At 48.3% G+C, this 27,580-nt stretch overlaps 1 protein-coding gene across 2 annotated transcripts; it reads right to left on the reverse strand.

Annotated features, from left to right (window-relative positions):
- Nucleotides 1–1,321: 1,321 nt before the first annotated feature.
- On the reverse strand, nucleotides 1,322–13,780 carry hoxb3a (homeobox B3a). 2 transcript variants are annotated; one of them, XM_069674303.1, is made up of 4 exons: nucleotides 13,664–13,780; nucleotides 12,308–12,374; nucleotides 4,944–5,650; nucleotides 1,322–2,296 (listed from the first exon to the last, which is right to left on the reverse strand). In XM_069674303.1, exons 3-4 carry the CDS (start codon nucleotides 5,527–5,529, stop codon nucleotides 1,434–1,436), a joined length of 1,449 nt encoding a protein of 482 aa, XP_069530404.1. In that variant the 5' UTR covers nucleotides 5,530–5,650; nucleotides 12,308–12,374; nucleotides 13,664–13,780; the 3' UTR covers nucleotides 1,322–1,433. The 2 variants fall into 2 exon arrangements, with proteins under 2 accessions (XP_069530404.1, XP_069530405.1); XM_069674304.1 differs by lacking the exons at nucleotides 12,308–12,374; nucleotides 13,664–13,780 and adding an exon at nucleotides 8,705–8,776.
- Between the last annotated feature and the right edge of the window lie 13,800 nt (nucleotides 13,781–27,580).

A 27,580-nucleotide genomic window follows, 5' to 3' on the forward strand; every position in this document is an offset into this window, starting at 1 on the left:
TTTTGCCTCCTTCAGAAGCCATGTGCTGCTGCCACAGACGGGCGGAGGGTTAGTAGTGATTCGGTCTGGACGGAGGGAGGCGGCGGGCGGCAGAGAGAGACGATGAAGACCGTCCGGTGGTTTTTACGTGCTCTGTGGAGTCAGGGGGAGCGGAGGAAGAGGAGGGCTGCCAGCTCCAGCCGTATTTCTCGGGCTGATGGAGAGGCAGGAACCTCCACATAGCTCAGCTCGGCTGACAACAACATGTGTTGCCTGGAGGGGGAGAGCGCTCAGCGTCATAAATCTGCCCACCTCGTTAACTGCCCATTAAAAGCTCAACTATTTCATTTAGCAGGAGGGAGTTAGTGTACGTGAGTCTGAGGGGGGGTTATGATCATGTTTTAAACCACATAAGCTCACTGAGCTGCTATTTGCTCCGCCCACTAAAAATCATTAATGCATTATAATCAATTCAATCATTATTTAATAGTAATATCTCTTTACTGGGTCCAGGGTCCAAACATCACTTATTCAGATTGTGCACTTTCTCCGTGTAATGACCTCTGCCTCAAACATGGCGCGCCGTGCGTCTCTTTGTGCCACACAGCTGCCGACGTGTCTCTGCAGCAGCCTCAAGACGAGCGCCCTGACATTTATTGTCCCCCAGGGGGACGTGGGAGACAATCGACTGTACACCTCGTCTCCCACACCTACAATCTGCTTCACTGCCCTGAGACCAAAGCTGCCCTCAGAGGGGCGCGAGGCTCTGATAGGTTCATACTAAAGGTTTAAACACGGACAAAAGGAGGCTGCAGCAGAAAACTGTCGATACACGATCGCGATAAATTTCAATCAATAACAAGAAAAATGTTTGGGATATTTTTCATTCGCTAACAGTCGGTCACACGGCTGAGAATGAAGGCAAAGACTGATTCTGTCTTCTAAAGCACTTTGTAGTTTTAATGCTGAGTAAATAACTAACTAGTAACTTAACTGTTGCACTGTTAAACTCGTGTGCGTACGTCCTGCTGTGTGCCGATGTCTCAGCTGTAGAGACGTTTGTAAGTTTGGTCCTAGTTGGAAGTTTGATGGCAGCTGCCTCTGAGCTCAGCTCTCTCTCCAGGCAGAGATGAGCCTGTTAGCGGCTCTTTAGTCATGGCGGATGGTTTGGCTCCATCTCAGCTCCTTGATCAACTACATGAACTACATGTTGAAGGTAGCTGAAGCCCTGATCAGACCTGATGGAGCTGTGGGTGCAGGCAGTGAAAACGGGTGCTGCTGGATGTTTGTGAATGTGGAGCACAAGACAAACCACCGGACGGCCCAGCCGGTCTCGCTCTGCCCCCCCGCCGTCCCGCTGCAGCAGTAGAGTCCCCGCGTGTTAGTCTGTTAGTGAGTCGTGTCGTGTTACTTCTGTGTCGTCTTCACTACTTCCTACGTTTCGTTCAAACCTGCTACAGGTGAGTGAGCTTGGGTGCTTCCTGGATTCTGCCCTGAGTCGAGGTGTGGTGCGCCGACAGCTCGGTGTACGTCGGGTGTGTGGGCGGGTCACAGGGGCCCTGGGGGCCCCCTCCGCCTACATGGTGCTGGTTGGCGGCCGCCATGGGCCCCCCGCCGTTGTAGTCCATGGTTTGGTGGTGGGGTGGCGTGGGGCCGAGGTGGTTTAGCCCGTACATGGAGGGCCCCGAGCCGGGCATCTGTTCCACATAGCTGCCGCCCCCCACATACACCGGACTGGCCTGCATGTTGGTGGGAGTCCCGTAGCCTGCGCTGTTGGCCTGCACAAGGCCGTGGTGGGGGTGGGGGTCGCCGTAGTCCGGGTCTGGGGCTCCATATTTCTGCTGGGGGGGGCAGCCCTTCATGGGGACATTGGAGTAGGCAGTGGACATGGAGTAAGACACTCCCTGGTGCGGCTTGCCGAAGGACGGCGGAGAGGGGACGTCGTAGCCTCCCCCTCCTCCCCCTCCCATGGGGTGCATGGAGTTGAGGAAGCTGGCGGAGGACTGCATGGTCAGGGGGGGGGAGCCCGTCGGTGAGGGCCCTCCGGAGCTGGAGCTCAGGCCCTTGGACTTCTGGTCCTTCTTGTACTTCATGCGTCGGTTCTGGAACCAGATCTTGATCTGGCGCTCGGACAGGTTGAGCAGGTTGGCCATCTCCACGCGGCGCGGCCGGCACAGGTACCGGTTAAAGTGGAACTCCTTCTCCAGCTCCACCAGCTGGGCGCTGGTGTACGCCGTACGAGCCCGCTTAGACGACGCTGACGAGGCGCCGGTGGGACTCTTCTCCCCGCTGCTGCCGCTCTCTGCTCCCCCTGAGGCTGAGGAGAGAACACAGAGAACATGAGGACACCGAGCGAAGATGCGACGATACGGGAGAAAAACAGAACAACTATCAAGGGCATAAAAAAATTAAGAGCCTGAAATCAAAATTGAGAGCGGAGGAGAGGAAGCGAGAGAGAAACACGCCGCGGCTGCTTGCTGGAGGAAATTGAAAGCATTCAGGTTCTTAATAAAGCGGAGGGGGGTCCAGGCACGCCGGCTGAATTATCCCTTGATATTAGTTGTCAACACTTCATAACAGTGGCAGTTATTAAGAGACGGAGGCCCCGGTGCTGGCCGAGGGCAGCTAAATTGCATCTTGGCTGGAAAGACAAAACCCCCCACAGCAGCTGCAGCACAAAGACGACGAGCAGGAGGACTGAGGGCGACCTGCTCTCACCGCTCCACCAGAACAGTCCAACTTCTCACCACGTTTCTGTGGCGGTTAGACTGACAGGTTGAACCTGTGTTCATACGACGTCACCGACAGTCAAAGGTACAACTGCTGAGCTGTAAGTGTGAACGTGCTCTGGTCATTCTTATACTCATACACTGGTAATGTCATGTGAATGCTGACGATGTGTTTTTACCACAGACTGCATAAGAAGTGGGCGGAGCCACTGTGACATCATCATTCTGAAGCATTTCGCCCGTTGGCATCTTTGGAGCCAGACGTGACCTGAGGCTGGACTCACATCGCTACACCTCTGTCCCGGTTCACAGGTAGCTCCGCCCTAAACTGAGGGAATCAATCAGGAGAGGAGGAGGAGCATTTTCTCATAGACTTCTATAGGATCAGATTCTTTTAAAGCCAGTGTGGTCGCCCCCTGCTGGACGTTAGAGAGAAAGCAGGTTTAAGGCACTTCTGAAACTTGTCTGAGCTTCATGTCAGTGAAAGCTCGGCGAGCGCTCAGATCTCGTCTCTGTATCGTCACATCTCCTCTTTAGCAGAACCAACAGCTGGCTGGTGTTTGCTTCTGCGGACAGACAGACGGATGAGAGAGCATCCTCTGCCTCACAGAGCGCCGACGTTCTCCAAATGATTGTTTCAAATTCTCATCAATAAGAGTGTAATCTCTCCTGAGCCGCACGCTCAGTCACCTGACAGCCCTCTGAGCACCAATAAGAGACTCATATTCATTACGCCGCTACATATTTCTCTCATTGATAACTACCAGTTCAGATATCTGCCTGTCTGTTATCAGACATGCAGATGATATTCAGATCTATCATCCTGCTGTATTCCTTCTTTTCATTTGCTAATATCTTCCATTTCAGACGTCTGCGTGTCAGTCCCCTCCTCCCTCTGAGAATCTGTTCATCTGTTATCGTACATGACGTTTAAATTCTTCCTGTTAATATCTTCCTTGTTGCAGGAGGTGGCAGCCGGAGAGGAGGTGGAGAGAGAGGAGGAAGGAGAGCAAATAAGAACAAACAGAGGATGGAGAGGATGAAGGGGAGGAAGTGATGGAGCAGAAGAAGAGTTACAGGCTGCTGGAGGTTTGTGGCAGCTGCTTAGATGACTGAACTCTCCATCACTGCTGAAAATCTTTCAAACAAATAGTTTTCTGTTGTAATAGTGCTAATAGCTCGAGTTTCACATCGTGATGACGACACTGGGTAATGCTGCTCGTCTGTGCAGTGTCTCTGCACACTGACCTGGTCGCAGGTATGATCCATACGCAGGTAAGTCTCTGTGACGTCACTGCACAAGAAACAGTTCCTGCATGTAACTCCACCTCAACAACGTGTCAGACTTTATATGTGGTTTATTTTCCCCTCAGACAGAAGCAGGCTAACTCTGTCCCCTGCTTCCACTTTGTAAGCTAAGCTAAGCTAATCACCTGCAGACCGGCTTGTTGCACCAGCTCGTTCTCTCCTAAGTGAAGCTGCAAAGTCGACACTACACTGACTCTCTTATGTCTAACTCTGTTTTGTCTCTCGTGCCCAGTTTTTTTGCACAATCGTGGAGACGCTAACGGAGGAAAACTAGCTAACAACAACAAAAAGCAAAAGCTAAGCTAACACAAAGCTGGTGAACCTCGTGCAGCTCTGACCTCGACACAGACCTGACGGTGACCTTAAAAAAAAGTGCATTTTAAAGTGTGTTCAGGAACGTCACAAATCCGTCTTTCATGTGTGCAACCTTTCCTGCAGGTGAGTGCATGGATCTATTTGTCAGACTGCTGGGCCTCTTCAGGTGTACACATGCTTTAGTGAGTCCCGCTCAGCAGCCACATCAGTTCATTTAAAGCAACATATGATTGTTTCCTACTAACTCGAATAATAAGCAGCCTGACGAGCTGCCGCTGGTCATCATGCCGGTCTGAAGCGGTGCCTGAGGAAACCTGTTTCGCCATAAATAGTCTGAGAAACCTTTTAAATCCTCCGGGGACGCGAGGCTTGAAAGAGGATGTTGATAAGAGAGGTGAGGAAAGAGAGACGTGGTGACGGGAGGGAGGAGGTAATAGGAACAAAGATGCTAACGAGGACGGAGAATGAAGGAGGAAAGAAGAGGAGGAGGACAGGAGAAGGAGAGAGAGAGAGAGAGAGATGGTGTAGGAGGAATAATAATGCTTCTGTGTGTGACTGTGGGGGGAATCAGAGCTCAGACAGACAGACAGAGACAGGTGTAATCCAACACACCGTTGCCAGAGTTGTTGCTGGGTGAACAGTTTTTCTGCTTGGTCGCCTGCCGACTCTCCTTCATCCAGGGGAAGATCTGCTTGGCCAGGGTGGGGTTGGGGGGCAGTGAGGACGACGACGACGTGGAGGACGAGATGGACGAGGAGGAATTGGAGGACTTATTGGGGCCTGATTTGGAGACTGAGGAGGCCCCAGCACTGCCCCCCGGCTGCTGAGTGCCTGTATTACCGTTGCTTGGGTTGGGGGGCAGTGGGGGGGACACCTGGGAGGCGGGGTGGTGCTCAGGCGGCAGGCTGGGCCGCATGCAGCTGCCATTCAGCTCCTTGGTCTTGGCGAGCTGCTGCTGCTGGTGGCTGCTGTTACTGCCCAGCGCCTGTAAGGAGCAGGCCGAGCGCTGGTACGAATCCACCTCCAGATGGGACGCCGACTGGAAGGCCGGCTGGTGGTGGGACACTGGGACCGGGGCATCGTAGCCCCCGAAGCCGTTGGCGGCCGCTGCTGCCGCCGCTGCGGCCCCCTGCACCTGGTAGGACGAGTAGCCACCGAAAAGCGTCGAGGAGTTGTCGTAGTAGGTTGTCTTCTGCATTTCTGAGAGGAGAGGCGGCGTCTTGGTGTGCTCCGGTCCTTGCTGAGAGCCACTGCCGGAAGACCATTTGGTACCGGGGGTCACGTGACGGAGTCTCTCCAACGGTCCCCTGCAATCTGACCTGAAAGGTTAGGAGAGGCAGAATAAAGAAATAAGAGAGATAAATCCATCTTCCTGCAGTGAAAGGCGCCATGACATGAATAGAAACCAGTGCTTTTCTTTTCTCAGCCCCCCTCCCCCCTCCCCTCGGAGCCCAGTGCTCAGCCTGCAGATGCTGTGGTGGAGGGGGCACGAGGAGGGCAAACATGCTCCCTCTGCACACACATGCACGCACACACACACACACACACACACACACACACACACACACACACACACACACACACACACACACACACACAATCAGGCATGTTAAATTTACATGTCACATAAAGAGATGACGTGTTTGTGAAGTTAAATCTTTGTAGAAATGTGAGTTTAAATGTTTTATTTTCATGTTTTAATTTAGTTATAATCTCTCATTAACAGAATTAATTATAGAAGTATTATAAGTCATTATTATTATGTTATTATTATTATTAAGTTGTAACCTAAAAGCTGAACTGTTCTGATCAACACTGATAGTAGCTGTGTAATTATTTGTATTATTATTACTGATCTCGTTCCTAATGAACGTCACGATGTTCGACCTGTTTCACCTTCAATTTAAAGATTCAAACAAAATAAAATGTTTTGTATTAAAGCTTTATTTTCTTCTTCTTCGACACTTTCGATGTGAAACCATTGAAACGCTGTTTGTGTAATAAATGTCTCGCGCTCCGTGTCCGCTGTTCTTCCTGAACGTGACGTTTTGTTGTGTAATGGCGCCGCTGGATGTGGCCTGTTTCTGCGCGCTCCTTTGTGACTGATGTAGGTAGCCTATTTCTGTCAGCTCACACATGATTTACTGTATTCCGTCTGCTGTTACCTCACGCTCACGAGTCTGTATCTCCGGAAGCGATCACTGCTGAACAGCCAGCGCACAAAAGATGTGTTTTTACAGCTTCCAGGAAATGTGGGCATAAAGCTCCGAGCTGCTCTGCGCGGGGACGCTTTTATTTTTATTTTTATTTTTAATGTTTAAGGAGAAAAATGAAAATGTTGCTCTGATAGAGAGCTCTTAAATATGATCGTTTTGTTTTTAGACAGGAGATAATTTATTAATTCATAATTTCAAGACGGCTTAGAAACGAAAATTATAGAAAGAAAGAAAGAAAGATAGATAGATAGATAGATAGATAGATAGATAGATAGATAGATAGATAGATAGATAGATAGATAGAAAGAAAGAAAGAAAGAAAGAAAGAAAGAAAGAAAGATAGATAGATAGATAGATAGATAGATAGATAGATAGATAGATAGATAGATAGATAGATAGAAAGAAAGAAAGAAAGAAAGAAAGAAAGAAAGAAAGAAGACGCTTCATTAGGCTCGGGGGGCCTCGGTGCTCCATCTTGGCCCCTTCAGGCAAAAACACAGGAAGAAAAAAAATCAGCACTTTGAGCCCCCATAGACACCCTGTCTCGCGCGCACCGCTGGGGTGGGCCTGTGGTCGCGAGAGGCCGGCTTGTCAGGCGCGAGAGAGCACCTGGCATTCATTTCTCCTCAGAGATAAAATGTTTGAGAGGCTCCGCGGCTCCGGACTGAGCCTGTGCGCGCGCTGCAGCTAACTGGTGTTAGCTTTATAATTAGCAGCAGACAGCACGCAGCCTCTCATTATAAATATTCATTATTATAAATGTGAGCTTCCTCTCTGTGCACAAGAAAAACTAAAGAATTGTCCAAAGCGCGCGCGAGCACAGTCAGGCTCCATCACATTATTTATGATAAAAAGCTACGCCGAAAAAAATAGGCCTTAAATCCATGTTGTCTATATTTAAACGGATTTGTGGGTCAGTTAAATATTACAGAGTTTTTATAATAGAGACACATTTTTAATAAACAAATAAACGGCAGTAAAAATCAGACGTTTGGTTTGAGTTAATCTGAATCACTTTTCAGATCTCTTCATAAAAATAATTCATTTAGGAACATATTCATATTCTTCTTTCTGTGGTTGTTTTGGGACAGACAGGGCAGCCCTCCTCCAGCTCTCAGCACGTCACACATGTCAGCCATTTATCTTTCTGGTAGACAAGCTGGAATCCTAATTATTTACTCTGAGGAATAGTCACAAGGAGAGAGAGAGAGAGAGAGAGAGAGAGAGAGAGAGGGAGGGAGAGAGAGAGAGAGGGAGGCCGTGGCAGGGAGTGTAGGAGGAATATGTTATTAAATCATATCGCTGTTTCACCATTAAACGGGACACGTAATGTCTGTGCCCTGCTTGTAGGGCTGCAGCTTAATACAATCACCAACTTTACTAGACGCCTCCCTGAATAATCCACTTATAGTGACAGAGAGAGAGAGAGAGAGAGAGACCCAAACAACAACAAGAGAGAGAGAGGGAGGGAGAGAGAGAGAGAGAGAGAGAGAGAGAGAGAGAGGTCGGCCTTGGTGTCCAGTGTCTGTGTTTTATCCCGGGATATAAAATTACAAATGGCGCCTGCCATGAAGAGCTGTGCAGGCAGAGAGACAGAGAGAGAATGCATTAACTTGGACAATCCACGTATTCCTTATCCCATTAACAGACACGGAGGGGGGGTAACATGGAGCCCAGAAACAATAAGAGATTGGCCTGGACAGAGCTTCTCTTCCTCTGTTTGTTTGTGAATAAAATTACAGCATCCAAACATTTGAGTAAGAATTAAAATAAATATCTGATAATATCTCATTTTCCCCGCGTGAGGGAGGAACGAGGTGAGCGGAGGAGGATGAGGAGGAGAACCGGGCGGCCATTGCTTTGTAAATAAAAAGCAGAGAGTGAGGACGAGCAGAGCCACAAGAGGAGCAGGAATGAGAGGAGAAAAGGCAGAAAGAAGGAGGACAGAGATGGAGGGCCGAGAGGAGAAGGGGGGGTTCGCTCCGGCAGCTTAAAGCGATGTGAACTCTTCTTGAACCGAGTTTGAAGTCATGCGGGCCATAAATCACTGAGCCAGCCTCAAACTGCACGCGGACAAACACTCGGTATCTCTGGTGTGTTGTGGAGCTCGTGCGTTACCGGCTGGCCTGCATACACCGGTGATGCTGATCACCTTACCTTAGCCCCGGTGGTCCCGGTCCAGTCCTGCACGGACCCAGCAGCACCGCATCACAGATTAGTCCTCACGCGCGTCCACCAGCTGATCAATTACAATCATAAAGAATGAAATAAATAAGGAGTCCGCTCCCGTGCTCCTCTCCGCCTCCTCCGGTGCTGTCTGAACACTAGCACGGCTGCTCACAACAACACCTCCACGAGCCTCCAGCAGCAGCACACCGGGCTCCGCGGGGGCGGCGAGCCGGACACCGTGTGGCATGAACGGCCGGCGGATGAGAGAGCTGGAAGGGCACGAGGCTTCGGTGGGGGGCTCCGTACACGGCAGAATTAACGGACAGGCTCGGTATTATAAGGCTACAGGCAGGCTAGCTAGCGCACGAGCTGAACGAGCTTACCGGGAGCCTGCCTGCTGCCTGCTCGCGCCCCCCACCCCCCCTCCACCTCCGCCCTCCGCCCCAGCTCCAGCGCTGCCTGCACCGCTGCTGGTGATAACAATGGCCTCAGATTTCTGTCTGTTTGAGCCCCTGTGTGTCTCTCACAGCCAGCAGAGACTCGCTCAGTCAGACACACAGCTCCGCAGCGACATGTCACCCCATCTCATGTTCTGCTGCCTCTCAGTCTTCTTCTTTCCGTCCCTGGTTCCTCTGCCCGGGTCTCCTGCCTCTCTCCCTCCGCGTCTCCCTCTCTGTCTCTGGGTCTGTTCTCCCGCCTCGCTGCGCTCTCTGGAAGGCTTTATGTGGAGGCTTTATTCCGCACGGCTAGCAGCAGCAGTAACAGCCTATATATAGCAGGAGTATAGCGGTAGTATCCTGGTAGATGTTCTCATGGTGGTGTTGATAAGAAGCCCGGATATCAGCGACGCTCACGGGGGTGTAACGGAGGAAATAACGGGGCTTGACTCGCGGACGCGTTGATTCTCCATCAAACAACAGCTCAGCGTCACTCACAAATTATGCTAATTTCACAGGCAGCAAGTGCAACACGCAGGCACTGATGTTAGCCCCACAGCCAGGCGTAAAGGACTCCTTCATACTTTAAAAAGCTTTTCAAATTTACAATAAAGTTTACAAAACCGGAAACTGTCCCTTCCATCGAACTTGGAAACATTTACGCACATGAAAAACATTTCTCAAACTCTTATTTTGGCCTTTTCAAATCTCTGATTTTAAACAGCACGGCCTGTTCATCCTCCCCTTCCGTTGCTAATCAGTAGCCTGTGTGCTAGCATGCCAAATAACTTCTATATTAGACCAAGATGCTGGAGGCTAACTCTGTATTAGCTATGATGATAAAGTTGAGGGTGGGTCGGCCTGAACAGGAAAAGGACAGATTCACTTCAAACTACTTTGCAGTCCACCGGAAGTAACGAGAAGCTCAAAACATCAAATAAACTGTGACAACAATCAGAGCGCTGCTTCACCGCCTCGTGACTGCTCCAGGTTACAGACGGGCTGACGTCACTTACATGTAAATAACTACTTTATTTGTTTACCAACAGCAGAGTTAAGATTTTGCAGGTGTGTGTCTCCTCTCACTTTACTCACACCACAGTATGCCCCGCCCCTCCCGCAGCTCAGCCTCCCTGCAGAAACTAGACACTCAGTCTGTATTGTTAACATTTCATCACCTCGCCTCCCCCTGCTGCTGCTTCTGCGCAGAAAAGGTAAATACGAAAAAGAAAAAGAGGCCATAATGGAAGGAAGGAGACAGGCTTCATAAGCGGCGCGAGGGGAACTTTAGGGCCTTTAAATGCACCACTTCCGGGTCTTTTTAAAGGAAGAGACATGACAAGAATATCTGAGTTCTTCCCTGTTTGACTTTCACACTCTGAAGAGGAGAAGGTGAAAGACGGAGGTGAAGCGGGCTCAAAGTGCCAACAGGACAGACACAGACACACAGACACACAGACAGAGGAGAGGGCAAAATGGAAATGAAAATATGAAGGTAGAATGTTTTCACACACCCACCACCACTTACACACACCTACACACTCTCTCTCTCTCTTTCTGTGTGTGTGTGTGTGTGTGTGTGTGTGTGTGTGTGCCTGGAGCTCTCTCTCCCTCTTCCCTCTATTTTTATTATTCAGGACGCTACCCCTGTCGTTTATGGCTACGTAAGATTTATGAGTTTTCTCGCACCCAGCAGTGTGTGTGTGTGTGTGTGTGTGTGTGTGTGCGCGCTCGTGTGTGTGTGTGTGTGTGTGTGTGTGTGTGTGTGTGTGTGTGTGTGTGTGTGTGTGTGTGTGTGTGTGTGTATGTGTGTGTGTGTGTGTGTGTGTAAACAGCCCAACTTTAAAGCAGATAGCATTCGCTGTGGGCAGCAGAAAAGAGAGGATGAGCTCCGTGTAGGTGGAAGGTGGGAGCCTGAAATGTGTCCGTCTGCAACTTTTCCTTCAAGCAGCCTTTTGTCGGACTGAACGACCTGCTCACTCATTAACCAGCCCGATAATCAGCTCTTTTTCCTCTGTCTCTGTGTTTCGCACAGAGCAGCAGTGTGGGAGAGCAGTGTGGGAATAAGCAGAGAGGATTACATGTATGCAGTGACGTGTGAAAGCACGCCGGCGCTGGGAAAGGATGGCAGTTATTCTTTATTTTCCTGGATGGCAGACGCGCATGGACGGCTCCGTGTTTCGGATTGAGTCACGGATATTGGGTTTCACAAGTGAAACTCTGCGCCCTGCACAGCCATGGAAAAGCTCCCTCTGTGGGTTTTTCTGTGCCCCTCAGGACTGGAGACACGGAGGCCTCTGAGGATGACACGGAGGAATTTCCTTCCACTTTCGGGATTTAAAAGCTCATTTTACGCGCAGTTTTATTTCTGTGGTGCCACAAAATACTCAGCATAAATGAAGAATTATTTTCAGTGTTTGTTTTTATTTGGACTGACTGTAAATAACTCTACAGCTGTGACCTATTTCAAGCTGCTGATAGCTTCATTGCTATCCCTCCTAGCCTGTTAGCCTTAGCATCAGTGTCATTAACAAAGCGCTGTTTTAATAACTGTCCTGAGAAATGATGAACTGACCCCGCTGTGTTCCCTGCTGTGGCTGCCCTTCACACCTCTGCATTATATTACATTAGCACGTGTCATTACATTATATCACACCCACATGTATATGTGACATCACGCATGCAGGTAGATGCGCCTTTTCAGGGAGAAAATAACGAAGAAGAGAAAATAAATCATCTTTTAATCCAACAAAATCCGCCATTTTTTTCTCCTTTTAAAAGCTATTAAAGGATCTGCGTGAACACTGAGTGTGCGCTGAGTGTAAACAGTTAAATATCATCGGAATGTGAAATAAAAACAAGATAAACTGATGATAATTAAAGCCCCACGTGTGTGACTACAGTGTTACATGGCAGCGTTTAAATGCGGACAGAAAACTATTTTTTGATAATTAATTTTAATTATTTTTCTCCATCAAGACAAAAAATGAATATTAAAATTAATGTAATAAAATAATTAAATAGTGTGAATTTAAAGAATTCAACATTAAAGCTTTAAAATGAGTTTTTAAACGAGTCGCATTTTTGTTTCAAGATGTTTCAGGGAATCACAAACACATGCACAGATTTAATCCTCAAACTGAACGGGACTCACCGAGAGATTTCCTCCTTTTTCCGGATGTTTTGATGGAAGAAAACAGCTTCCAGAAAGCTCCTAAGAACTGTGGGACAAACAGAAGGGACGGGGGGAGGAAGAGAAGGAAAAGTAGATAAATATATCGTCCAAAGGTTTCCTTCAAATCCGGCTCAGAGCGCAGACCTGTTGTGGTCGAACATTAGGGACCGGAGCCCCGCTGACAGGTAGCTGCTGATTCCCGGTGAAAGAGCAGAGAGACGGATGGAGGCAGGAGGGAGTGATATGAGACCGTATTGATTCTGGTTATCAGATTACACATCCCGTCATATTTACAATAATGTGTCTGTGTTTTTAAAACGGTGGAAATGTCCAGTTTGGTAAAGTTTTAATTTCCTTAAAAACATATTATCGAATAAAAATGGCGCCCTTTGTTTCCCATCAGTGATGGAAGTAAAAATTAAAAATTAAAAGAATCGAAATCATTTTAAATGATCCAAAATAATTTGAAACAATATCGTGCAATCAGATTTTGGAGTGAACAGGAAAACAGCGTGTGCGAGTTGGAGGGTTTGATCCGAGGAATAAAAATGATAAGGAAGCTTTCTGTCGCCTCGTTGTCTTTGAAATAACTAAATAAACTGCATAAAGAAAAACTGCTCACACAGTCAGCTGTAAAATAAAAGGAATTATTGTCGATGCACGGGGAGCGTCTAAATCCTGATTCCGTTTCCTCTCAAAGGGAATCAACCTAATCAATTATTATGAACGTCATAATATTTTACACATTTTAGATTAAAACTGAACAGTCATAATAACAACGAGCGTGACGTCTAAGCAAGTCCACAATAATCGTAAACATCAGTCAGACACGGAGAGAAAAAATAAGAAGCAAACATGAAGAAAATGCAAACAGCTGTTTCCAGAGCAGCCCGTAAATATCTGCAGCTCAGTCCGAGAGAGGAGCACACATCCCGGGACACATGCTGCGTCACGGCCCGGCTGAGCAACCGGAGCCGGACAGCACATCCCGGCCGCTGGATACACGTCCATCCTGCGCCGCACGCGCTGTTCAAAGGTGGACTGTGTCATAATAATGTAAAATAGTTCCAGGTCGTGAAACGCGCCGTCCGTGCTGCTGCATCGCGGCTCCTCTTTATTATTAACGCGCAGGAATAAAACGTGAGTCTCGCGCTGCTCCTGTTTCTGCTCGTGACAGCTTCTCCCAAACACATAAATCAAAGCAGGATCCCCCGACCTCCCGTACCAGCCTGCACCACCATCACCACCTCCACTACTACTACCACTACTACTACAACAACTACTACAACAACCCCTACTACTATAAAGTTATTTATTGTCTCCGCATGCACTCACGCGCAGCTCTGGCTGCCGTCCATCCTCACGCGGCTCCAGCGGGCTCTCCTCCCTGTGTTGTCCCCCCCTCAGCCCCGCGGGTCAGCCGGATATTTGGAGCCACGGAGCAGGAGTGGACTAGTCTAAAGTTGCCCAGAAAGTGATGCAGGGGCCGACTAGCTTAGCCAGCTAGCCCAGAGGCCGAGACAAAGGGAGGAGGCCGCCTCCAGGGCCCCAAACAGCTGATGAGCCAGATTTTAAGAGAAGAGGAGGATGAGAGGGGGAATTCCGATCCTCCTGATGGAGCCTGAGTCCAAATCTAACAATGAAGATGAGACTTTCTTTTTTTAGGTGCGCTGAGGTGAAAGTGTGATTTTACTGATGGAGCAGAAGCAGCAGAGGAAGAGCAACAAAGCGTCTGTCGGTGCTTCATTTAATAGAATGCATATTAAGTGAGTGAACAGCAGGTTCAGAGTCCTGCGAGAGGACGGGATGAACGGATGAACATAGAGTGACTCACAGGAAGCAGCTTTTTAACATGTTGTATTTTTATGTTATTTTGTAGGAAAACGAACTCGATGCGTCTCAATTAAATCTCAAGTAGAAAAACTTTTACTGCTCGGTGTTCTTTCTATTTGTAAGACATTTGTCCTTATTTAGTTTGTGTGTAGTTTATTGTGGGGGAGTGTGTGTGTGTGTGTGTGTGTGTGTGTGTGTGTGTGTGTGTGTGTGTGTGTGTGTGTGTGTGTGTGTGTGTGTGTGTGTGTGTGTGGAGGGGGTGATGATGTTGATGGATGAAACATGAACTCAAAGTTTTAAAGTTCTTCACTTAAACTCATTTTGATGCAGTTTTTTGAGATATTATAATTTTTATTTTGCAGGGAAACATCTGCTGTGTTGATCTGGATTACATGTGAAACTTCTGACTGTTGCACATTATTATTGTGGTGGAGGTTATGGTGGGGTAATGGGGGGGGTAACGGGGGGTTATGATGCTGATGGATGGATGGATGATGTTTCTGCTTACTGCTGATGTGAACAAACTTTATCTTTGCTTTCTGCTCTTATCTCTGCTGGTCTGGTGGAGCCGTCACCGAGCTGCCTCAGCCCCCACACACACGCACACACACACACACACACACACACACACACACACACACACACACACACACACACACACACACACACACACAGTTTTCTTAGCTTCTAAGTGCTGCAGTGTTTCCATGTTAGCGTGATCTACAGGTTTTTACTTCTTTGATCCACGAGTCGCAGCAGCAGCACGAGGAACAAGTTCAGACAGTGAGACGATCAGTGCTGTTATTACAGATAAAGAAACATGTGGAGTGAACACAGGAGCAGAAAGCACATCGCAGCACTCACTCGGTGATATATTAGTGCACAGCTCTCTGTGCGTGACCTTTGACCTGGAGGAGCCATAGCTCAGTCCTTTAATGATCCAGCTCTGCTGGCTGTGCTGCAGAATCTCATTTTCATGAACAGTTTTATGATTTAATCCTCAGAAGTGAGATCCAGATTCTTTTTGTCCCTGCGGGAGCTGCTCACCGGACGGACACAGAAGAAGAGTGTTCACGTCTCACAGGAAACAGCTTCAGCTTCTGATGAGGTTTTATTCTGTTTTTAAGTTTATTATTTACTATTAAAATAAAGAAGTTCAATAACAGCGACTCCCCACTGAGCAGGCCCACAGCAGTCTTTGTCACAGCTGACTTTATGGACACTGTTATTTAGAACGAGAGCAGAAACCAAAGCAGCTCTATGAGTTAGAAGATAGTGAACACATGAACCCGCCTGTTTAAACCAGCTCATCATAAATGGGACAAAATCTGTGACTTGTTATTCACACGACCTGACGGAGCAGAGGGACGAGTCCTGCTCCTGTAACGTGTTCGTCCTCTGTAACCAGCTGAGGAGCGTTCTCAGACCGACCTCTCAAGACTTTCAGAACAACAACTCTAAAACGCCCTGACCTCAAACGACCCATCTGTTGAACACATCCCCCCATGTGGATCCAATTTCCAGATTGGACGTCATTTACAGCAGCGTCAGCGAGCGGCTGTTTCTCTCTGCTCACACGATCGTTAGTGTTTAATTTCTTTCAGTTTTTAGTTGAACGTCTCGTTCGAAGAAGCTGAACATGAAACACGTACACACGTGTTGTCTGATCACATGGTCACACTTCAGGTGGAAAGTTTGCTTCCTCATTGTTGAATCCACTTTGTTGGAAAACTAAATCAAACTAAATCCTCGTTCTCCCACATTAGCTCGGCTCAGTCTCCCAGCAGTCTCGACCTTAAAGGGCCGGTTCACCGATGTTAAACCTCCGTCCTCTCATGCTATCACGGGAGCTAACGCCATTATGGAAGGAAAAATACAGTTTGTCTCTGTGCCTTTGGAGGACGCTATCCGCTTCTCCAACGGGCCCTGGAAAACCTCCAGACTACGTGAAACGCGTCATCTGGTAGAGGCCAGGGAGCTCGCTAAACTACACTTCCTCAATCGCCTCCGATGTCTCGTGCAAAATCGTCAGATGATCCAGCGGTATATTCTCATCATATTTCAGACTCTGTCCCGCTCTGAGCCGTCGCCTGCAGAGAAACGGTCGTATTTCACTCCAGCGTCTCTCACTGGGCCGTTCCTTTCTAAGGAAGGGGCGCAATGCATGCTGGGTGTTGTAGGAATATAGAATGGGCGACAACACGAGCTGTTTGTACAACTTTCTCCACAGCTATGGCGCCAGTTTAAAATATTATTGCTTCAATCGATTACAGAGAACACCAGCTGTGACGGACTGCTCCTTTAAGGCCTCCATCGTTCCCGCTGCATCCCCCGATCGATCAGTCAGCGTCCGAACTTCTTCTGCCAAAAGGACGTTTTCATCACTTCCATTTGAAGCTTTCCTTGAGGTGTAATGAGCTCGAACGACCACGCAGCGTCATCGCCGACACAGCCGCACAAAATGGAGACGTGACGACAAAGCTACACTGCAACACGTCTCATCTCCTCCCCTCCTGCTGCGGGGGGACGACATCGCGTTTCAGCACCAGTTTTCAGAGGGGAGATCTGAACTACAGAGAAACACAGACAGAGAGAGCCTTCGTCTCATTCCAGTTTCTCTTTCAGGCGTTCAGCTTGTGCCACTACTACAGGTTATTATGGTGTGATATGATAGGACGGGACGATACAATAATAATAATATATGATATGATACAATATAATACATCATATGGTAAACTTTGTACTGTCCTGGCTGCACAGTTTGATGAACTCTCTCCACATTAATAAATGAATAACACTAAAAACATACATGTGCACACAGTAACACAAAGCAATCACAGATGACTCTTATTGCACATGCACGACAAGTTACTGCAGCCTGGAGACCTCTGATCTCTAACGTGACCGACAGTTATCCTTTAATCCATCCAACGAAACAGCAACAAACTCTGTTTTAGCTGCAAACGCCTCCAATGCACTGACAGTTTAGGAACCACAGCTTATCATCTGTGACATGATCACCTGTTTTTACTCTCAGTCAAAATGTTTGTGAGAAGAGGACACCAGTCTGCATCACATGACCTGTGTGGGTGAGTCCAGCCGTGTGTCTAACGCTCTCTCTCACAGCTCTTCGTGTGTTGTGCAGCAGGGTGGGAACCATAGCATGACAGAAGAGATGGTATCATATGCCGCTGTGATGTACATCCCCTTATTTTGTTCTCTCCATTCAGGCTGTGAAGTCTGAACAAATCTTCCACTTGTGGAGTCTGTTGCTCGTGGCTGTGGACACATAACTGAGGCATTACGCTGAGCCAGGGCGCAAAAGCCCTGATTGAGTCCCGACTAAGCGCATGCAGACTTCAGCTCAACAGACACATTTCATTTTCCGGTCTCCGTCACAGATGAGTTTGAGGATCACGCGTAACTTTATCAACAATTAGAGCTGAACTTGGGTTGAAGGTTTTATTCATGCTTGCTGTGATGCTGCTTCTTTTACAGAATAGTTTCACCATCCTGTTATTTATGAGCACAAACAAGCTGCAACCCCAACGCATGGGGCAAAGCCTGCAGTTCCTCTGGTGTCCACTTGAGGCTGTCTCCAGCAGTGAGTCAGTCCCCATAGAGCCCCATGTTAAACTTTACAGCAGAAATAAACATGTTTACAGCCTGGTACAAAAAACAGTTTGGGTCTCTATAGCTCATTTCTCTCTTCATGACAACTGTACGGGGAGAATCTTTATACAGCTCACCTGTTTACATTATATTAAGGCTTAAAGTGATGCAGCATTAGGGGCGTGGCCTCTTTGAGTGACAGCTGGGAGCTGCTAGCTGTCTGCTAGGTGTCCCCTCAGCTAACTCAGTCACTGAACGTAACCTCTGGGCCGTGTTTGTGCTGTTGGAGCCTTTTGGAGATTTGTTCATGTAAATATCAGACAGATAATCTGTGTGTGCGCTTTATTGGACGAACAGACCGTCCAACACGTCTCACACACTGTTCTTACACTCGCTCACATTCTAACATGACTTCATTTATCAAAGCACTAATCTTCCCCACTTCTGCATCCCGTGTTATCTGCTCTGATATTATATTTGATCTTATCCAACATGTGTGTACCCTCCTCTCTCGCTGCAGGCAGGGTCACCCCCCTCCCCTGGAGAGCCCGCACCCCCGGAGTCCTGAACCAGAAACTCCTGCAATCAGCGCCTTCCTTTGACGGAGAGTTAATCTTTATCAGAGATGCTAATCTTTAACCTCACACTCAAAGAAAGCCCTGATGTCAGGAGAGCGGGCGAGAGAGAGAGAGAGAGAGAGAGAGAGAGAGAGAGAGAGAGAGAGAGAGCATGTTTGGGGGGGTTAGAGGGAGATGTGGGGGGGGTCACTTTGCCCTTTCTGCTCCTGGGCCATGAAAAGTGCCAAGCTCACCAAGTCTGTCAGGCATCAGAAGAGCAGGGATGGAGTGTGTGTGTGTGTGTGTGTGTGTGTGTGTGTGTGTGTGTGTGTGTGTGTGTGTGTGTGTGTGTTTGTGTGTGTGTGTGTGTGTGTGTGTGTGTGTGTGTGTCCGCTTGTTTTTACGTTTCAGCTCTTTTGTCTCAATAAGATATAAAAACTAGTTTTCTTGTTTCTGAGTAATTTAATGTTTGAAACTAGAAATGTTTTTCACACGTCGACAAAGAATCTTTCTTTTCTCTTTGAAGCAAACAATCAGGTTAAGTTAAGTCAGAATTACGTTTATTAAACACTTTGTCGTTTTCTCAGTGAACAGCAGCACATCGAGTCTTATTTAAAGTCGGTCACATTAGCTGCTGAAGCAGGTCGACCGACACGCTGAGAACATCCTTCTTAAAGCTGCATCAGACAGATGAGCGTTTTAAAGTCTGCTGTTCTTATAAATGTCTGTTTCTTCTTTGACACTAAATATCTTCGCTCACATTTTCCAACATTGGACTGTTTCTTCACGAGCGCGGACGCTTGTGCAGTTCTTCTTTCAATCAGTAAAAATATTGATTATAATGTGGAAGTGATTTAAAGGTTTGGCACAGCACCTGTGTGAGAACACAGCGGCCCCTGAAGGTAGAGGCACAGTGAGCTCTCAGCTGCTGCGTGTGTGCTGGAGCCTTCAGCGTGCTTCAGGTGGACGTTTCTCTGTGCGGGACTACAGCAGCGTGCTCTGTGCGATTCAGTATCGCTTTCAGTTTTTGTCACTGTTTTGTGACCTGTGGCGGATGTTGAATTTCAGCCCTTCCAGGTGCACTTGACTGTATTTGTAGTAATTTGTGGTTTGGCATTGCCTTAAAAATGGATTTTCCTGTGCAGCTTGGAGGCCTCATTACGCTGAGTGTGGAACAACCTGCAGCGCTACAACCGGCCTGTATCCATTTCCTAACAACATGCTCATCTCCTGACACACGCACCAGAAAAAGACGCCAGTGATTGTAATATAATCAGGCCACTTGGCCCGGCAGCCTGTTGGAGCAGGAGCGAGCGGCTGCATGGACCTCAGCCAGACCTGTCAGCCTTTATACACTGCCACAGCGTCAGCCATGCTGCCCCCCCTATTTTACTCTGAGTGCTGTTTTGCCCATAGTTTGTCAGTGATGTATGAAAAAATCAATTAAATCACGGCTGTGTTGGAGTCGCTGTGGCTTTCTCATGACTTTAAAGTCTCTATACCCGGAAGTGAGCGAGAAACCACCAAGGTCAGGCTTCCAGAGGGGCTGTCCCGAGACCCGGGAGCTGCAGGATGAGCAGAATATTAATATTTAACAATAACATGTAATCATGTGTAATAATAGATGTGGATGCATCACGTCTCACAGCCTTCACAAGGACTCAGGTCTCAGTGAAGCTGAGGCCGACGCTTCTCTCTGATGTTTCACGCTTTACTGAAACATCTAAACGCCTGGTGTGTTTTTTTAGATGCTTTTGTTGCCGTGAAAAATAAAAACCTCATGAAGCTAAAAACGGTCTGTGCACGAAGCAAAGACGAAGCAGGTCTTTGTGTTCACAGCGACGAGAAGAAGGAGGTGATGGTGAAATGATATTTAATGCAGAAACAGACAGAAACTCCTCCATCATTTGATTATTCTCCTTGTTTATGGGATTTTCATAAACTCAAGATCTCCTATTAAATGGACTTTACACTGCGCGTGGCTGCGATGAAAACTCAACACATTAATGAGCGCGAGGGTCCGGGTCAGACTGAAGAGCTGTGATTTCACATTTATTTATCTGCACTTTGCGTTAAAGAGGAATCTGTGTGTGTGTGTGTGTGTGTGTGTGTGTGTGTGTGTGTGTGTGTGTGTGTTGTGTTCTCTGGAGGGGGGGGGGGCTACTTGAGTAAGCAATCTTTTCACACTATCATAAATCACAGCGGCGCTAACATGCATCTTCTTTCTTTACACCTAGCCGTCAGGTCCCTATTCACTACGACTCATTCTACCGGTGTCACACACACACACACACACACACACACACACCTCTGTCCGCACCTCGTGCTAAACTTCTTCAATGACGGCGGAGAGAGAGAAAAAGACAGAGGGAAGGAGGGAGCCATGTTCGTTACCTATTCTGAGGTATCTGCCTTTAGCTGCCTTCACACACACACACACACACACACACACACACACACACACACACACACACACACACACACACACACACACACACACTACAGAGGAAAAAACTTTTTGGCTAGCATCAGAGCTTGCACGCGGGCACACCCCGGATGCCTCTGTGAGCTCGGGAGAGAGACCACGGTCACACAACAGATAATTAATGACATGTCGGCGGCGGAGCGCGCGGGATGGGGACGCCTCGGGAACACACACCGGGACACTGCGCGAGGAGCATCCCGGCGGACCTTACCTGCTCTCTGTCGGTGTCTCTCCTCCCGCTGGTGTCTCTCCCCCCTGGATGCAGTCTGTTTGTGGACGCGGATGGATCCAGAGAGTCTTGGACGTATTTTCACTGATTGTGAGTGCGTAATTACGCGCAGCTGGTCTGACAGATTTCCTTTTTTCTAAAGTCTGAAACAGAACTCAGACCGGATTTCTTCCAGTGCGTTAAAGCACACTGTTGCCCGCTGCTGGTGTCTTTATTAAAACGTCTCTACAACAGGAGGCTTCAGGCGTTTGCATGCTGCGTTTGGGAAAAGCCATAAATCTTGAGCTCCGCCATAAATCTCCAACAATCAAAGCCGACCTACAGCACACCAGCTGACGGGGACTGCTCGGTCTGGGGCTCGCGGTGCTACTTTACCCTAAAAAACACACCTCGTGCGCGCGCTCACCCCCCCTCCGCCTGTGCTGCAAAATTCTCCGTATAGCGGGCCGGTGCGTGCCTGGCCAGCACCACGCTCAGGGCTCGCGCTTTTTCTGTTCCTTCACTGACACCTTCCACCGACACGAGCTCCTCTGCAGGGCCCACAGTGCAGCGCGAGCCTTTCCTCCGTCAGGTTTCTGCGAGCGTGACGCCGTATTCCCCGGGCTCTCCTCCTCTGCCTCCTTCTCCTTTTCTCCCAGCAGACGGAGGAGCAGAGTCCTCCTGCGCTCTTCAGCCTCCTCTTCCTCACGTCTCTTCCTCTTTCTGACGCCTGGTGTCTTAGTTCAAGCTAGCTAGCCCAAAATGTTGTTGCTTTGCTAACTAGACCCAAATATTCTGAATGTGTCCCTCTCGTGAGACTTCCCCTTCACGCGCATTTTAATTGCTTCACTGGTTTTCTGAAGACTGCCACAGATAACCTGGTTCTCCCCCTCCTCACCCTCCACCTCTCCCCCAGTGTCCCTCCCTGCTCGGACCTCTGGCTCGTGCGTTCTTCCAGGTTTTTTTTAGTGCGGGATGAGCAGACTGACACCATGAACTGTTTCTGAACCGGGCTCCGGACTGACAGGCTGACAGGCCTGGGGAGTCAGGGAGGAGGAGGAGGGGGGTTCTGGTTCTTGTTCCTGTCCAATAGGGGAGTCTGGTTGAGGTGCGCGCGGGGGTTAGCGAGGTTCAGCCTGACCTGCCTGTCCGTCCCGGCTGCGCGAGGCCAGATGTTGGTTATTACATGGAGTCAAACTGAGAGCGATCAGAGGAGAGGAAGAGGGAGAAGGAGGTCTGGGAGAGGGGAGGAAGAGCAGACATTCCGCTGTGATTTGACCCGCGCGAGCACACAGGGAACTGTTTCCGCCGGGCTCCACTTGTTTACATGTTGAGTAGAAGAGGCTGCAGGCCGCTCCGGTGTGAGCGAAACAGGCTACAGCGCAAAGCGGGAAATAACCTGATGTGTGAACATCATCTCAGGAACCATGTTGAGACTTTACATTCAGATAACCGATCAACACGATTTATGTGACGCGAATAACCAGCAACACTAAACCAGATCCAGATGTCAGCGACACGGAACTGCTCACTGATTTGCTGTGACAGATCCGGGGACGTTCTTGGATTTATTTCCGGAATATAATTCTGTATTTCCGGACATGTTTTAGCGCCATGTAACGTTTAGTGACGCGTTAAATTCAGACATTAAATGAATCTCAAACATGCACTTGGCTTTGCTCTCTCTCTCTCTGCCTCTCTGTGTGTATTCGTGTTATCTACCCACGCGTATAGACATGCCCTCACTGCCACACACACAATCACACACACGAGAGAGAGAGGAAGATAAAGCGAGAGGACAGAGAGAGAGAAAAGTTCAATTTCACCGAAGCAAAGTCGTTATTTTTACTTTCTTCCCTCTTTGATAAAAGAAAGACCGGAGAGGGGGAAACGCTCGCGCCTGCTCCGTCCTCGTTGAAACATTTCCGGCTCAGCAGCCCTTATCACTCTCGTGCATGTTGCTGCTCTTCAGTCCGGTTGAATAAAGAAGGAAAAAAAGAAGCTCGCGGGCTGTGGATACGGTTTCAGCCGCTCATTTTTCACGCGCTTTGAATCACTGGCCTCGCGCAGACGATTATAAATTAGCGCGAGGCCACTTATTGATTTATTTCCGAACCGGTAATCATCTCCGCGCGAGGAAGAGCCCCGGAAATACCTGACGCAAGGAGCACGAGACTGGATATCTGCAGAGTGTAAGAGATAAGAACATGTAGGCTGTAGCTGAAATAATAATAATAATAATAATAATAATAACAATAATAATAATAATAAAAAATGTACAGTCGTTCTGATATATTAATTCCTCCAGCAGCTTTAGCTCGGGTCCCTCAGCCTCCTGCTCGTGCTGATTTAAACTCGCGTTAACGTGTTTTGTTAACATTATTTTCTCCTTCACTTAAATCTTTGGCTCGTTAACGTCCAGCAGCTGCAGATTTATGAGGCCGCGCGCTGCTCTGATTTATGTGTGAAACTCTGCTCTGCTCCGGTTTTAAAGCTTTCACGGCTCTCGCGGTTTTTTCTCCTTTTTACTTAAATTCAGCGAAAAATGAAGGAGGTTTGGTGAGCACGCGACTGTTAGCCTGAACGCGTGAAACTCTCATTTAAATGAACTCTGCGTTTATAGCTGAGGGCGGAACAACAGGCACCAATCTTTTGGACATTAGAAAACATATTTATTGTTGCTAAAATCCGGAGCGTTTGTCGGTCGTTGGATTTATTTTCACGCTTTAAATTATTATTTTTTGACTCTTTTTTTTACTGAAAAATCTCTCGATGGGAAAAATACTGTGCATAAAAACATTCTGTCCTCCCAAAAAATAATTGACTTCATTTCCCAGAGGCGTTTTATTTCCTACTTTTCCTTCATACAGAGAAACTGAAGGTAAACACGTTTTTCTCACTTGAACATTTAAATGTAATCCTGAAGCACGCGCCGGTGCGCTGTGATCTGTGTGTTCTGGGCTCTGTGTTCTGTGTTCTGGGCTGCAGCTGAATGTGTCCCGTCTCTTCATTCTCAAATTCAAGGTGTTTTTTCTCCTGAAAGGTTTTAATCTTTGTTTCTAAAACGCGAGGGGGAAACTCGCCGTGTGCGGAGCGCTGAGGCAGAACACGGTGTTGTAGCTTTCTTTAAAAGCGAACACATTCCCCCCGTTTACCGGAATGCTCTCTCGGCGCGTTTAGAGCTGTTTTGTGCGTGGGGGAAGAACAGAGAAGAAGACAATATGGCTGCCAGAGCCAGTATGTAGTGAGTGGGAAGATGCGCCTTGTGTGGAGTCTTGTCCGCGTGCCTGCTCGCTTTCATGCGTGTCTGTCAGACGCGTGGGTTTACAGCGACCTCGTCTTTGACCGGAAACACAGATCTGTTTATTTCAGTGTGTTTAACATTTATTTCTTTGGTGCTTCAGACGAAGCTGAGAACTCGATCGATTCCTGGATTTAAAACGTGATTTAAAGCTGCCACTGGCCAGCAAACAAAGACACACGGCGCGTATTTCACAGTAAAGCGCAGTTTTATTAATTAGAAGTGATGATACAAAATAATAGAAATGAGGCAGACTGCTCATCTAACGAAGAACGCTCAAACGTCCTTTGCGCAGCGCCTCGAGCGGTTCACAGGTCAGCTCCGGTTCCTGCAGAAGTCTTCATGAGAATAGTATAAAGTATAGACGTGTAACAGAAGTATAAACACGAGCTTCAGGTCGGTAACATTTCAGCTCCTTCTGTTGCTCCTGGTGTCACAGTGAGCTGAGCGCGCGCCTTTGTCCTGCAGCTAAACATTAATTTCAGCCTCAGATGTTCTGAATGAAGCTGCTGCTCTGCTCGGTGTGTTGTAGACATCCCCTTTAATGTGTGGATTATAAATAACCGTACAGCAGCATTTAGGCTGGATGTATTTAGCGAGAGAGTTGTGAACGCAGCGAGGCCTCACAGGAGCAGTGCCCCCCCCCGCAGATATAATGGATGTCAAACAGGGGCTGATATCATTTCTCAACACCGTCTCAAATATTTGAACTATTTCAGTTTGATGTGAAACTCTCTGACACACAAACACACTCAGCAGTGGACACATGCCTGGATAAGATAAGAGAAAGCGCGCGCCTCTGCACGCTGCCGTGTGTGACGTAGGACTATTTTATTCTTTGACTAATTTTTGAAGTCACTGTGCCTCCCTGTCTCACCGTGCCCTCAGTGCAGGGACACTCGGCCTGTGCCTGCAGGCGCTCTGAGAGGCGTTTGGAAATGTGTCTCCAGCTCTTCTCCTGTCACACAAATCAGATATGAGGTCGAGATACGCAGAAAATATTTAAATATATATGAAAAAAAGGCGGAAAGAGCTGCTGTCACTCCCCCTCTCTGTCTCCGTCCGCAGAAATGAGGCGGGAGATTGTTTGTGACACGGCGGCGGACAGCGCGAGTACACATTGTGAGAAGCGCTGCTGCTGCCGTTATTATGTGATGGGAGCACGCGGAGACGCTCTAATTTGGTTACACTGAGGTTTACACAGGTAGTGATGGGAGAGGGGGGAGAGGGGGGAGAGAGAGAGAGAGGAGGGAGAGAGGAGGGAGGGGAAGGAAGAGTGATTGTGAAGTGATTCCGGGTGAACATCCACACAGCTACCGTTTAATCTTATTATTGTTATTATTATTATTATTATTATTATTATTGTTATTATTATGATTGTTGTTGTTGTTATTATTATTATATAAGCTGCTGTATGTCTGTAATAAAATAATGGACGCTCTGTTTCTCCTCTCTGCATGTTACCTGCTGGCTTCACACTAAAACAACCGTTATCATGTTAGAAGAAGACTTTACGTTCCTCCATGCAGCCCCCCCTCACCCCCCTCACCCCCCTCACCCCCGCTTATAGTAAAAGCTAAATATGCCTCATGGTGTCACTTTGTTGGAGTCTCTATAAAAGCTGAAATAAACGAGTGTAAGTAAGAAAAGCAGCAGAATGTGATGTGAAATAAAGGAAAGAAAAATCCCCCAAATGTCTGCTCGTTATTTTCCTCCTCACTCAGAGAGAAGAAGAATCCCCGGTGAAGGATTTGAGCAAAGACAGAGACACTGAGTGCTGACATGAATAATGGCGCTCAGCTCCGTTCCAGCAGTCATCCAAAGAAAACATGAGAAACAGGATGGAGAGAAATGAGCTCAGAGTCGCGTACAGTCTGCTTCGTGCGTAAAGTTAACTGGACAACATACAAACACCTCCACATCACCAGCAGCACGTGCATTCACACTCCACCAATCTGCAGACATGAATGAAGCTGAAATGTGCCCAAAGCCGCGCTGATTGTCCCTGCAAAGCTTCTGTCCAAGCGGCTGTATTTCACCTAAAAGCAGGGCCTAACTGTGCACGAGCTCTGGACTCGAACCCGCGTCATTTAAAGCCAGCGTCTGACTCACACCTCCTGGCTGCATGAGGAGACTCTCCTGGCCGGCAGCTCCTTTTTTATGAGATTTCACGGCGGCCGAGGCGCGCCCGGTGTGCCACATTTAAACAAATCTCCCGTTAATTGGTCGCCGCAGTAATTCAAGACCCGGAGCTGCAGCCGGCCAGGGAGAAAAAAAGAGAGAACACCCCGAGTCATAATCAAGTGTAAACGAGCGGAGGGGTGTGTGAGGGCATGAGAGGAAGGCAGGCACATGCAGAGGAGGAGGAAGAGGAGCCGGAACAGGAGGAGGAGGAGAACCGAGAGAGGAGCCCGCGGCGGCCGAGGCGAGATCTCTTCCTCCTCCTCTCCGTCTTCTTCTTCTTCTTCTTCCTCGTTCCGGTGTATCATCGGTCCATCGACCGTCATCTTCTCCCCTCCGTCTCCTCACAGCGGAGGAATCATGATTTATCGCGCGCGGCACCATAAACAACAGCACTCCCTCACAAACACACAATGGCAGCCGCGGCCGCACGCTGACACCCTGCCTCACCATAAATCAAGAGAAGGAGCTGGCTGGGAGAGGAAGAGGAGAGAGAGAGGGTGAGGAAGAGGGAGAGAGAGGGATGGACAGAGTCAGGCAGATGGAGAGAGATGTGGAGGCAGACAGGAGCTGATGGGAGAAAGATGGAGGAGAATATCCGCGTGCTCCTTAAAATATAAACAGCCATCGGCTAACGCTGCTCCCTCTCTCCCTCTCTCAGGCTCCAGCCCATAAACAATGGCTGCTGCTGCTGCTGCTGATGATGATGGGTGGGGGGTGATGTGTAAACAACACGACAGCAACATGCACGATGAGAAAACACGCAGAAAGATGGTATTTTCTGGGCATATTTACCACGATGTTACAATGATTCACTGAGAGGGATGCGGGCGCAGGCGGCGCAGCGGCGCAGGAGATGAGGAGGAAGAAGAAGAAGAAGAGTGGTGGTCTCCCTCCATGCAGTCCCCTTCCTTCCGCAATACTCACGGTGTCCACAACGACCCGCAAGACGCACACCCGTCCAAATTTGTTTTATTGCAGCTCCTTCTCTCTTTTCTCTTCCTCTCTCTCTCTCTCTCTTCGTTGGCGTTCCTCAGTGTCTCCTCTTCTCTCCCCCTCTCTCTCCTCTCTCTCT

The sequence above is a fragment of the Semicossyphus pulcher genome, unplaced genomic scaffold, assembly GCF_022749685.1.
Source record: "Semicossyphus pulcher isolate SPU_LCO1_2020_fin unplaced genomic scaffold, fSemPul1.0.p SCAF_23, whole genome shotgun sequence".
NCBI classification, from domain to species: domain Eukaryota; kingdom Metazoa; phylum Chordata; class Actinopteri; order Labriformes; family Labridae; genus Semicossyphus; species Semicossyphus pulcher.

Bases quoted from the DNA above. Each gene is read 5' to 3' on its own strand.
- hoxb3a (XM_069674303.1), bottom strand. From the start codon at position 5,529: ATGCAGAAGACAACCTACTACGACAACTCCTCGACGCTTTTCGGTGGC. The intron at 2,297-4,943 runs GTGTGTTGGATT...TTCTCTCCTCAG, and splicing joins CAGCAACAACTCTGGCAACG to CCTCAGGGGGAGCAGAGAGC.